This window comes from Lacerta agilis, chromosome 8 (genome assembly GCF_009819535.1).
Source record: "Lacerta agilis isolate rLacAgi1 chromosome 8, rLacAgi1.pri, whole genome shotgun sequence".
NCBI classification, from domain to species: domain Eukaryota; kingdom Metazoa; phylum Chordata; class Lepidosauria; order Squamata; family Lacertidae; genus Lacerta; species Lacerta agilis.
Window position 1 is genome coordinate 73,217,931 of NC_046319.1, and position 12,000 is coordinate 73,229,930.

Consider the following 12,000-nt stretch of genomic DNA (forward strand, 5'->3'; position numbering starts at 1 on the left):
GAGGCAGTGAAGGATAGGCGTGCCTGGTGTGCTCTGGTCCATGGGGTCACGAAGAGTCGGACACGACTGAACGACTGAACAACAACAACAACAAATATCATATTTCAGAGTGACTTAAGTTGTGTTTTCCTTGAAGTTCCATTGAACATGTTTTATTTGTATTCTGCCATGCTTTTGGGAGGCTGGTGTATCAGGAAATACACACTGGCTCTGCAGGTTTGAGAGGCTATTGGTGTGGAAAATGTTTGGTATGTTTCCAGTAGATGCACAGCTTTTCAAAACACATTAACTTAGGCCAATAAATTTATGACAGGCTGAGAAGCCATTCTAGTGAGTGGTGGTTTTCCTTTCCTACATATTGATTTCACTGATTTCACTCGGTGTAATACCAGGTGTAGGGAATCGGTGGCACTCCTGGTATGGCAAATATGGCAAATATGAGGTGTTATCCAGCAACACCTGGTGGATCATAGGTTCCTCACCTCTGCTCGGTGCCCCACCATATACATTGAAGAAGAAGGAGAGTTTGGATTTGATACCCCGCTTTATCACTACCCGAAGGAGTCTCAAAGCGGCTAACATTCTCCTTTCCCTTCCTCCCCCACAACAAACACTCTGTGAGGTGAGTGAGATAAGTGTGACTAGTCCAAGGTCACCCAGCAGCTGCATGTGGAGGAACTGAGATGCGAACCCAGTTCACCAGTCTACCGCTCTTAACCACTACACCACACTGTACATAAAATGCACATTTGACAGATTTTTGAGAAAACAGAATCTGGCTGGTATTTCTTTTATTGCTTAAAAAAATTGAAAGTTAACACACATGTAACTTTGACATACACAGAGAAGAGAAGGACAGCATTTCTGCAGTACTGAGTGTGATCTTTGAGCAAATGATGGGCTGTCAGTAGCAGGAGGGTTATATGGATTCTGTTCCCTCATCCCTGCATATCGCACCCTTGTGCTGCAACAAATCTACCTTCTGTATAGCCATCCCTCTTTTAGTCATTGCTTTTTAAAAAAATGCACACACACACACACGTGTGTGTGTGTGTTTTGCCGATAGCTGAGTTTATGGAAAAGAAGACAACAGATGCCTGATATACATATTTCCACCTTATTGGCCAATTTCCTTTATTTCCTTGTTACTAACATTTTGTTTGGGGGAAGGAGGGGCACAGAGTATGTACCACTTTTGTCATGGGAATCTAGTCATGGGAATCTCATTTTTCTAGCTTTGCACTTCATTGGCTCCACATATTGATTTTCAATATTTGTCCCACCCAGTGATGCCATCAGGGCAAGACATTTGGGGAAGAAGCCCAGGGCCTCATGCAGTAAAATGAGCAGCAGGGTCCCCAAACGCAATAGGATTGATTGACTTTAAAATGTGGTGAGTGAAATGATACACATTTCCATTAAATCCAAAGCCTATGCCTAACTGAACCAACCAGAGATTCTGCCCTTCCTCCAAAGGTTTCTCAAGAGGCCCCTTTCCCCTCCATGTTATTGGTATAACAACCCTGAGAGCAAGTGACTGGCCCAAAGTCACGTTGTGAGTTCCATGGCTGTGCAGGGATTTGAACCCAGGTCTCATAAGAAAAGCCCCTGCTGGGTCAGGACAAAGGGTCATCTACTCCAGTATCCTTTTCTCACAGTCGCCAACCAGGTGCCTATGGGTAACCTTGGTCCATGTCCTATGCTCTGTTCATCACACTGGTGCTGGCTCTAATGTATGAGATGAGTTTGTTGACCTTCCATAGAACTAAGGTATCTCCCCACCACCAATAGTCATTAGCAATGCACCCTACATACAGGGGATAGGTGGAGGACTGGACACAACACAAAGCTCCTTCCTTCAAGGTGTGGTGGGCTTAGGTTGAAGTCAACATTGGCAGGCATTGTGGGGCTGTGAAGAGCTTTCTGACCCTGCTCAGTCCATAGCATCAGTGAAAGTTGTAGGGCAACATGCAGAAATATTCCGAGAGGGGAGATATAAGTAGGAGTGAGCAAATACTTTGGTTTCAGTATCTCTTCATTTCTCATTTTTCCAGCCTTGTTCAGTTCTCCACATCAGTTCATTGTTGTTGTTGTTTTAAAAAGGCCTTGTGAAAATTCAGCTACATTTTATTGCAAATTTCATCCAAATAGACCCCCATTTGGTGGCAATTCTGCATAACGTACACATTTTTGCAAAGCAATTTTCCCTTACGTGATGCATTTTGACTGCTGTTTTTTACGAATAGGTGCATTTTATGCACATTTTACCTGAGCACATGCATTTCGGTACACATTACTGGGCTGGAGAACTTCAGTGCAAAATTCAGAGAAGTGCAAAAGCTTGCAGAATGGCTGCGTTTTGGTTTGCTTACTGTTTTGGAATTTGAAAATCAAGTAGGTTCGCCTCTAAATGCAAAACGGATTGAATTCCTCTCCTGTTCCTGGCTGGAATGGATGTCTGGGGTGGAGAACTGAAGGAAAACTTACATGAGAGGAAGAAAAAGCAGGAGAGGACCAACAGAAGAAAGTTGCGGGAGGGAAGATATAAAAGAATCAAGACCAACGGGCAAGAAAGAGTAATCCTGCCAGAACAGACAGGGCCAGACTATATTGGGAGGGGACTCCTGGCGCACTGCTGCACAGGTTGACCTTGACTTTGACATTGCGGCCAGCAACAAACAGCACATCGGCTCCCATTTCGCACATGGTCTTGGTGGCGCATCCTGTGAAGGCGACCTGTTGGTGCTTGGATTCCTCTGTAACATGGGACAGAAAAGTAGAGTGGCTGCATTGCCCGAGCAAAAAGGAGGGCACAGATTTGCATAGAACTTCCACGTGCTAATTTATAGGTAATGCCTATTTAGAAATCATTCCTATGGCTGTGTACTAGCAACATTTTGTTCTAGAATCAATGGGGAGCAAGTTCTCTCTCTCACCCGCCCCCCCCCCCGACCTGGTCAACACAATCTAGAGTTGCTTCATATTGCTTGCTCCTGAAAAGAGCTTCCTGAGAAACTGGTTTCATTCCCAAAACGAAAGCTTGCTGCAATTGATTCTGTTTGAAAGCAGATGTAGGTGGTCCCAGCAAATAGGAGGGACCGCCTGCCCAATGGCACTGTGGATGGGAACCATGCCCACCTGCGTGGAAAGCAGGATCTACACTCAACCTAGACTAAAAGCAGCATTTTGGGGGTGAGCATGAATGACCCTGTACTGAGAAAAACTGTATTTTTGTGCTACAAACAGCTAAGTGTGTACGCAGCCTCAAACTGAAATAGAAATACAATATCACTGTTGTGGGGTAAACTGTCCCCAGGTGACCTCTAGGATCCACTCAGTCCGCTGCCCAGGTGCTAATTTTGTTGATGGGCAACTTCATGTGAGTCACAGGGAGCTCTGCGCAGTGTGGGTACAGTGACAGGAGCAACGCACCTACCCTGCATTGAGCTCCCTCTCAGGAACCGGCAGCAACACTCAGCATTGGGAAGCCAGGTAAGCAACACTGCCCTGCCTTGTGTCACCCTGGCAAACAGTACTCTGCAATTAGGGTGGAGCTAACCTTTCTGTCGTCATCTAGCCATGGGATACTGGGGTAGCCAATAGGGTGCCCTCCCAAGGTTGGACTCCAACTCCCAGTAGCCCTTGCCAGCATGGCCATTAGTCAGGGATTATGAAAGCTGTAGTCTACTGTCATTTGGAGGCCATCACATTGGCTACCCCTAATCTAGCCCAATACCGATTACCCCTCCAGTATTACTTCCCCACTTACCGTTATTGGCAGTGGTGGCAAAGTGGATGCACTGTGTCAGAGTCCCAGTGCAGGCCAACTCCGTGTTGTTCAGACAAACATCAGAGCCAAAGGCAAAGCAAGAATTGCAACGAACGCCGTTAGGCTGCTGTGACGCTTTTTGTACTGTGGATGGAGAAGAGAAAAGGGGTGTGATCTCCTGCCACGCTCAACATCTCTAAAATCTAGTTTCTTTACGTATAATAGAGTAGAGGGAAGCCTTCCTCAAACTCAGGGTGTTTTGGACTACAATTCCCATCACTCGCGCTGGCTAAGGCTCATACAGCCGATGAGAGTTGTGGTCCAAAACATCTGGACGGTGCCAGGTTGAGGAAGGATGGAGTTCATGGAACCCTTCTCCACACACAGAAACATTAGGTTTAATTAGGTTCTACACTTACACAGTGAGATCTTGGTTTGCAACCACTTTGGATTACAACCATTTTGAATTATAAGCACGTCAAACCCGGATGTGCATGTCCCTTTTTTTGGATTACAACCCATTTTTTTTTTTATTACAACCACTTGGGGGAGGGGGCATTGGCGAAAGCACACCTTGGGTTACGACCTGTTTTGGTTTACAGCTAGACCTCCGGAATGGATTATGGTTGTAAACCAAGGTACCACTGTATAGGCCACACTTAATGAAAAGGGGCAGGCAAAGCATAAGACAGAGAGATCTACAGTACATATATTAGTGTTGCCACAGTCAGTATGTTGTCAGTAACACAGTGTTGCCCAGTAACTCTTCAAAGCAAGTGAATTCCAGATTATGCATAGTTCTGTCCACAATCCACATGGCTTCCAGATTTGGACAAGTATATAATGCATTGCAAATACTTTCATATTTCCCATCAATATTATTATTTTTTTAAAAAAAATTAATAATAATATTTATTTATTTAAAAGCAATTGGGAGGGACCTTTGCCTTGCCTGTGTTTTCACCATTTTGATCAACATCTCTAGAGTTAACATAAGAACATAAGAGGAGTCTGTTGGATCGGGCCAGTGGCCCATCGAGTCCAGCATCCTGTTCTCACAGTGGCCAAGCCATGGGAAACCTACAGACGGGATTCGCGTACAAGAGCACTCTCTTCTCCTGTGGTTTCCAGCAACTGATACTCAGAAGCATTGCTGCCTCCAACTGTGAGAGAGATAAAATCTTTTCTCCATCAACTTTCTCCATGCTATTTGTAAATGGAAAGGTCCCAAACGCTGCAACCATTCTTCCCAGAGGAGTCATTCCATCCCCTTTATCATTTACCTTTTCTTAACCTTGTCCAATATCCTTTTTGAGGTGGGACAAACATCCTTGGAATGGTTTTAGAGAACCTACTTGTGGTTTTCTTTGCAAGGGTGTGCGCCTACATCTGGACCCTGAGCATGACCACATTCTACACAAAAGGACTCAAGATATTCATAGCCTAGAAGGCTTTCCAACTGCACTAGAACTCTACTCAAAGGTTTAGTGAGCATACCGATTAAACCAGCCCCCCACAGAAGTCCAGACCAGTTCCTTTTACACAAGACAACCCCAGTTCCGTACCAATTACGTTGTTGACATTACAGCGGTCGGCCCGGCAGCAGCTGGAGTTCCAGCGCATGCGAAAATCCCCCGCCACCAGCCCGTAGAACTTGTTGCAGAGGCGATCATCCGAGTTGCATTTCTTTTCATAAGTTGGGTTCTCTATGTCCTGGGACCCTAAGAACGGGAAAGTCTGTTAGAATGAGAAGCCACCCCCATATCTGTGTGCATCTCCTTCTCTGAGGTCGGCCCGGCAGCACCTGGAGGGCCTAAATTTCTTCACACCTGCTTCAAAGCCCCACAAATGTTCCTAAAGACCCTGCACATTGACTGCAATGGCGCACTTCTGCAGCAGAGCAGAATCTCAGAGTGTTTAGACAATAAACCAGGCACAGGCAAATTCAGCCCTCCAGGTGTTTTGGGACTACAATTCCCATCATCCCTGACCACTGGTCCTGTTCGCTAGGGATTATGGGAGTTGTAGTCCCAAAACATCTGGAGGGCCGAGTTTGCCTATGCCTGCAATAAACACTGGAACTTCTCACCACTCAAGAAAGGTTAAGGAGCAAACTCACAACCACCCTACCTGTGTCTTCATCCCGGGCAATGGTGATGCAGCTGTTGACGGTGTCGGTGCATTTTTGCGGGGTTGTACTACAGTTGTAACCTTCAGTGCTGGTGCAGTTGAAGCAGAAGATAGCATCACCTGTGGAAGAACAGAGAGGGGAAAGTACAGTCATTGGGGCTGAGGCTGACAGCACAACCAATCCATCACATGCCAACTTCCCTCTGAACCAAAAACCATAAACCAAAAGTGAAACTCGGGGAGGGCTCAAGTTTGTCCGAAAATCACACCCTCGCAAATCCCAAAGCCTTTCCTTTCTTAGATCCAAAATATATGGAAGATAGCACAATTATGTGATGGCTTTGAAATATGCACTTTTGACATATTCAGAAGCATTTTCTTTCACATTGTTTCACAGTATCTAGAACTGAAATTGACGTTCCAAACCAAGCCTTCTCACCATAGAATAGTTGGCTTCCCTCTCTCTCTCTCTCTCTCTTGGCTCCACACACCAGGATAAGCTTTATGTGCTGAATTTTTGCTCATTCATCCAGCTGTTAAAGGATCGTGAACTTTAGCGGAAGAAAGAAGTGTCCTCCCTTTTTTCCTTTTTTTGAAAAATAGGATATGCCTGAATGGATGACTCTTCAGAGAGGTTAGTCACACCAATTAAGCAAGCACACACCCATTCCTTTGCTGCTCAGGAACTGGGCCAAGCCCTGTACCAGGCTGGCACACCAACCCCCATGGATGAACCAAGGATTTAGACAACTCATTCTGGATTGAAAAGTTCAAATGACATGATGGCAGAAGGTCCCATGCAATCTTGTCTTTGTCTTTTACAGTGCTGCTCCTTCACAGTCATACAACCGACAGTGCAGGGCACTGCTACCCGGTTGTATGCAAACACAAAGGGTCTTTTGGCACATCTGAAGATGAAAAGAAGCTGTATTCGGTTAGCCCCTGTGTGGATCAACTTGGGTTGCATATCTAATTCAGGGCCTGATCTGGTGCTTGGGATTGGCCCCATTCTGACCCGCGATGGGTTTTTGGAAGACGCCTGTGCATGAATTTGTTTTATGTGTGAAAATACAGTCTTCGCAGTAAGGCTCTATTCCGATGGCATGAGTGTCACAACGACTGGTAGATTCTTATCTGCTGTAGCCTTCATCCTCCTTCACAGCCGTTGTAACATACCACTTGTTATCTTTCGCCTGTTCTGCCATTGAGGACTACTTGGATCATTCTTTGTCTAGCTCCTCCCTTTTCACCTTACCACCTTGGGTGACCCTGTTGGGAGTACGAGACTCCCAACAGCTTCACTCACAGGGGTCATAGGAATGTGCAAGCCCACTCACCATGACAAGGTGATGATCAAGACCTGGGATAATCCACTGAATTCTGGGTCAACCTGATTTAGCTCGATTTGATTCAGGATCCAAGCTTTGGCTGGAGAGCTTGCACAGCTCTAATATCAACATGGGAGCAAAGAGCAGGCCCACAAGAAGTAGCACTGCCCCCAAAGTCTCCTGCTCCTGCTATTCTCACACCTGCAAATGCAGGTTGGCACTGAGGGATGGCAAGGAGCTTAGTGCTTTTAGCAGCTGCGTGGCAGGCCAAAATTCAACAGGTTCAGCCTTTACTAGTTCAGAAATACAAACTGTGTGGGAAGCTTCACCCATTTGCATCCTGCCTGTCAGACACTTTGTTACCTGTAAGGCCACTGATTTGGTTTTGGTGCCCTCCACACCACCTGAATAAGACGACGCAGATTTGCAGCCTGCACAAATTTTATGCAAATCTATGCCCTCTTTCGTAAGTGGGCTTTAGGGCCCAACCCACATACGCCGTACTGGACCCACAGAGGTTTATGCCACACAAAATCCAGTTGCCTTTAAGGAGCCGCAAGGTCAGTGTTGGCTCCAGGTTTTGGAGACTCCTTGGGCAAAAGACACACCGTGGAGGACTTCATGGGCTCTCAGATTTCAGCAGCACCCTGTGTGGTGCTAAAATTCAGCACGCACGCACCCCACTGCCTCTCGCATTCTACAGCATTGTTGTGGCACTCCCTGCAGCACCCAGTGTGGCCGAAAAAGTCATACTACCCTAAAACCGCCTCTGACACCCACCCCTGTGGCCCTCCTTGCTGCAGGAAGTACAGAGGAGGTCTCTCACCAGTGAGTCCCATTACTGAGGCATGGACCATTGGCATCAGCCACACTTGAGAGTCTTCATTGCATTTGCTGCAACAGCTTAACGCAGCTCCCCATCTAGCTCTGATAAGATGCACCGTTACTTAGGCTGGGAGCAAAAAGTTTTGCTTCAGTGGAAAAGTCCATGAAGCCAGAGGCTGAAACAAAGCAATCTTTGTACCTGCATGTGTATGGCAGATCTTATCTGTTCTTAGTTTTAGAAATTCTTCTACCCTGCAACTGAACTGGGATGGAGGTAAAAAAGCATGTAGAAAGCAAGAGAAGGCCTGCTCTTTACACAACAGGAAATGCACAGAGAGGTAAGAAATTGGATAGGGTGCCACCATATGCTCTATGTCATAAAAATAGTGGATCCAGCAGCAGCAGCACTGATTTCTATGTGAATTAAGAAGAAGAAGAGTTTGGATTTGATATCCCGCTTCATCACTACCCGAAGGAGTCTCAAAGCAGCTAACATTCTCCTTTCCCTTCCTCCCCCACAACAAACACTGTGTGATGTGAGTGGGGCTGAGAGACTTCAGAGAAGTGTGACTAGCCCAAGGTCACCCAGCAGCTGCATGTGGAGGAGTGGAGACACGAACCCGGTTCCCCAGATTACGAGTCTACCGCTCTTAACCACTACACCACACTGGCTGTGTGATATGTGGCTGAAATGTCTATGCACAAGCCCTTGTCGGTATGTCACCTTGAGGAAGGGCCATAGCTCAGTGGTAAAGCAATTGTCACTGAGCTATGGCCCTTCCTCAAGATCCACTTGAACCAAGGTCACAGGTTCAGTCCCTGGCATCTCCAGGCAGGGCTGGTAGAGAACCCTGTCTGAAATCCTGGAGAGCCTCTGCCAATGGTTTGACTCCTATGTTAAGGTGGATTCCTTCCCAGGATGCAGGGAGGAAGAAAGGAGACCCTGCACACTAGCCATGCTTCAAATGCCTCCATCCCAGCTGGCAGCACTCTTGATGTTTGCCCATGAAGCAGGAAGATCTGGTGGGAGAATCTTTGGGAGCCTACAGACTGCCAGTATTTTGCAGGAAATATGCAAACACATGGCAGGAAATTTAGAACCGAGCAATCAAAGAGGAATAAAGTGCTCTGTCACCCTAGCACAACACATCCACTTTTAATCAATCCCTCTTCACAGGGAAAGCTGGAACTGTGGCTCAGGGAAGGAAATAGGGGTCTCCTAGCAACACCCCTAACAAACTACAACTCCCTGAATTCTTTTGGGGGGTCCACAACTGTTTAAAGTAGTATCATATTGCTTTAAATGTGTGGTATAAATGTGGCCATGGTTGAAGCATCACATAAGCTTTGTGCAAGTAAATCAGGATGAAGGCAAATTAAATGGTTACAGGTAGGTAAAGTCAAAACAAAATAAAAAAATAAAATAAAAATTCCTTCCAGTAGCACCTTAGAGACCAACTAAGTTTGTTATTGGTATGAGCTTTCGTGTGCATGGTATCTGAAGAAGTGTGCATGCACACGAAAGCCCATACCAATAACAAACTTAGTTGGTCTCTAAGGTGCTACTGGAAGGAATTTTGCAAAATAAATGGGTCATCTTAGAGGAGTCCTTTGCACATCCTGATAAATGGAAAGTTACCAGTCCCTCCTTCTGTGCCTTTAATAGCTCCTTGGTCTGCAGGCAATAGCAGCTGATAAGCCTTATCTCCTTGCCTTAAAAAGCACCTGCTGGATTCTGTTGAGCAGGTAGCTGTTAATGACACAGGAGCATGACACAGTGTATTCTCCCTGGTTAGTTGGCAACCCTCTCTCTTGAATCTTCACGGGTTTTTAAAATGTTGGTGTGTCCAGTCGCCCCCCCCCCCTAATTCGCTTAGAAAAGAGATACTGTTTCTTGCAAACAAATGCTGAACAACTCTAAACCTAAGAATCCTGGGAACTGAAGTTTGCTACAGGTGCCAAGAGTTGCCCAGAGACCCCTATTCCCCTCACAGAACTACAATTTCCAGAGTTTCCTGAAGAAAGGGACTGATTGTTAAACTACTCAGAGAACTGTATTTTTGTGAGTGAAATAGGGGTCACCTCTACAATTCCCAGGATTCTTTGTGGCGAAGCAATGGCTGTTTAATGTGGCATGATACTGCTTTGAATGTACAGTGCAGACGGGGACCCAATGTAACTTAAATAAAACAAGAATGGTCAGGTTCTTTTTTTCTTTTCTTTTCTTTTTTGCAGCACCAGAGTATTTAAAATGTTTCACAACTATTATCGTAATTGTCCTTAAAACACCCCTGAATGGGAGGGCTGCCAGATTTTTCACCAGTGCTGCTCCTGTCCCTTTTAACAGTAGCCTGACATTGATAAATTAAACAAATGAATTCTTTCCTGCTTGTTTGGCTCCATGTCAGGAAATAAGCTTCACTCAGTAAACCTCTGCATGTCAGGCTGTCACTACACCTTGCTAGCACATTTGCAAAGCTAAGCAGGGTCCGGTATGGTTTCAGATTGGATGGGAGACTGCATGTGGAGATGCCTGCATTGCAGGGGGTTGGAACAAATGACCCACAGATGATTCTATGATTCTATAAGGCATGGAAGAAAGACAGATTAAAAAGATGGCAACCCTTTCTTTTTCTGTGGGTCATTACGCCCATACTGAAATGGAACTGAGAGCATGGACTCTTCCACACTCCTAGACAGCTGCCTGATGCCTAACTGTGTTTGTTGTGCCACAGCAGAGAATTACCACTGCTATCTCCCATTCTGTTCCATTCCCACAATCCTTCAAGCAGATTATTACCTTCACCCGCTAAGCCTGCATCAAAAGGACAGGGTCAAAGTACAACCTTTCTCAACTAGCGTTGCCAACTGGCCAGGGAAAATGACTCCAGCTTGCTCCTACGCCTTCAGGGGCAGGTTTGACAGATGAAATCAGCAGGTGAAGCTCCCCACTCCCCACAAACATTCAACACCTTCTAATCACTAAACGGGGAGCCAGTCCAAAAGTAGGCAACCCTGGCCAGGCACTCAGTAGGGAGGTACAGCGCAGACACACATTTTGAAAAACCGGAGATGGAAATCTGGAACCCACCTGCAGCTGTAACAGAAACTTGCATGATCAAACCACCCCTGCAGGAATGCTACCAAACTCTTAACGGTGCAGGAGTCCCGCAGTAGGCCAACCTACCACCCAGAGAATTCGCACTTGGAGGAAACTGGGGTCCTTTTATTTTGAAGGGCCAGTAGTAACCCCTCTACCGCTAGGGGAGACACTCTGCAAAGATCAATCCGGACGGTGACTTACCTGTAGCCAAGAGAGCCAACAGGAAGGAAAGAGCCAAGAGAGACATGGCGCTGCAAGGTGGAATTGCCTCTGCTTTCAGGAACCTGAGCCAGAAGCCACCTGTCCGCTGGGGAGTTTATACAGCTGAGACTGGGAGGGACAGGGTTGTGTTACTCCGAGGGCACAGAGCTGGGTTGAGCAACAGTGCGCTTTTGTGATGCCCTGGGCAAATCCAGTCTTGGCCTTTCAAGTTGTCAAGCTGCCCCTCCCATCTTTCCTCTTCACTTCCCTGAAGGCTTCTCTTCTTTTAGATGCCAGCATCCAATGTAATTTCTGTAAATCATACCTCCCTTCTTAAATCCTTTACAGCCACCCTCCTCCCCATAATGCGTCACTCTAAGGAGGTCACATTTACTATCTGCTTCCCCACCCCCCCCCAAAAAAAAGTCACAGATTAAAACTGTATGCATGCTTAATGCTTGTCCTTTACTGCATAATGCTGTTGTGTAACAACCAAGGAATGCCTTTTTCATTATTGTCTTATTAGACAAGCTTTTGCAAGTGAGTAGAAAGAAATCTTCCTTCTTAGACTTTCCAAAATGAGTGCTGGTGTTTGCAACGGTGCCACACTCTCGTGCAAATCAGCTGAAAGATGGACGTCCCAA

General features: G+C 46.1%; 1 protein-coding gene across 1 annotated transcript; it reads right to left on the minus strand.

The window, feature by feature from the left end:
• Positions 1-2,122: 2,122 nt before the first annotated feature.
• On the minus strand, positions 2,123-11,402 carry LOC117052035 (phospholipase A2 inhibitor and Ly6/PLAUR domain-containing protein-like). The gene is made up of 5 exons (XM_033158762.1): positions 11,357-11,402; positions 5,900-6,019; positions 5,335-5,490; positions 3,770-3,913; positions 2,123-2,756 (listed from the first exon to the last, which is right to left on the minus strand). Exons 1-5 carry the CDS (start codon positions 11,400-11,402, stop codon positions 2,554-2,556), a joined length of 669 nt encoding a protein of 222 aa, XP_033014653.1. The 3' UTR covers positions 2,123-2,553.
• Between the last annotated feature and the right edge of the window lie 598 nt (positions 11,403-12,000).

Coding starts and splice junctions, on each gene's coding strand:
- LOC117052035 (XM_033158762.1), bottom strand. CDS start 11,402: ATGTCTCTCTTGGCTCTTTCCTTCCTGTTGGCTCTCTTGGCTACAG. Junction 3,914..5,334: donor TAATGTCAACAACGTAATTG/GTACGGAACTGG, acceptor CTCCATCCACAG/TACAAAAAGCGTCACAGCAG. Junction 2,757..3,769: donor TGCCACCACTGCCAATAACG/GTAAGTGGGGAA, acceptor CCCATGTTACAG/AGGAATCCAAGCACCAACAG.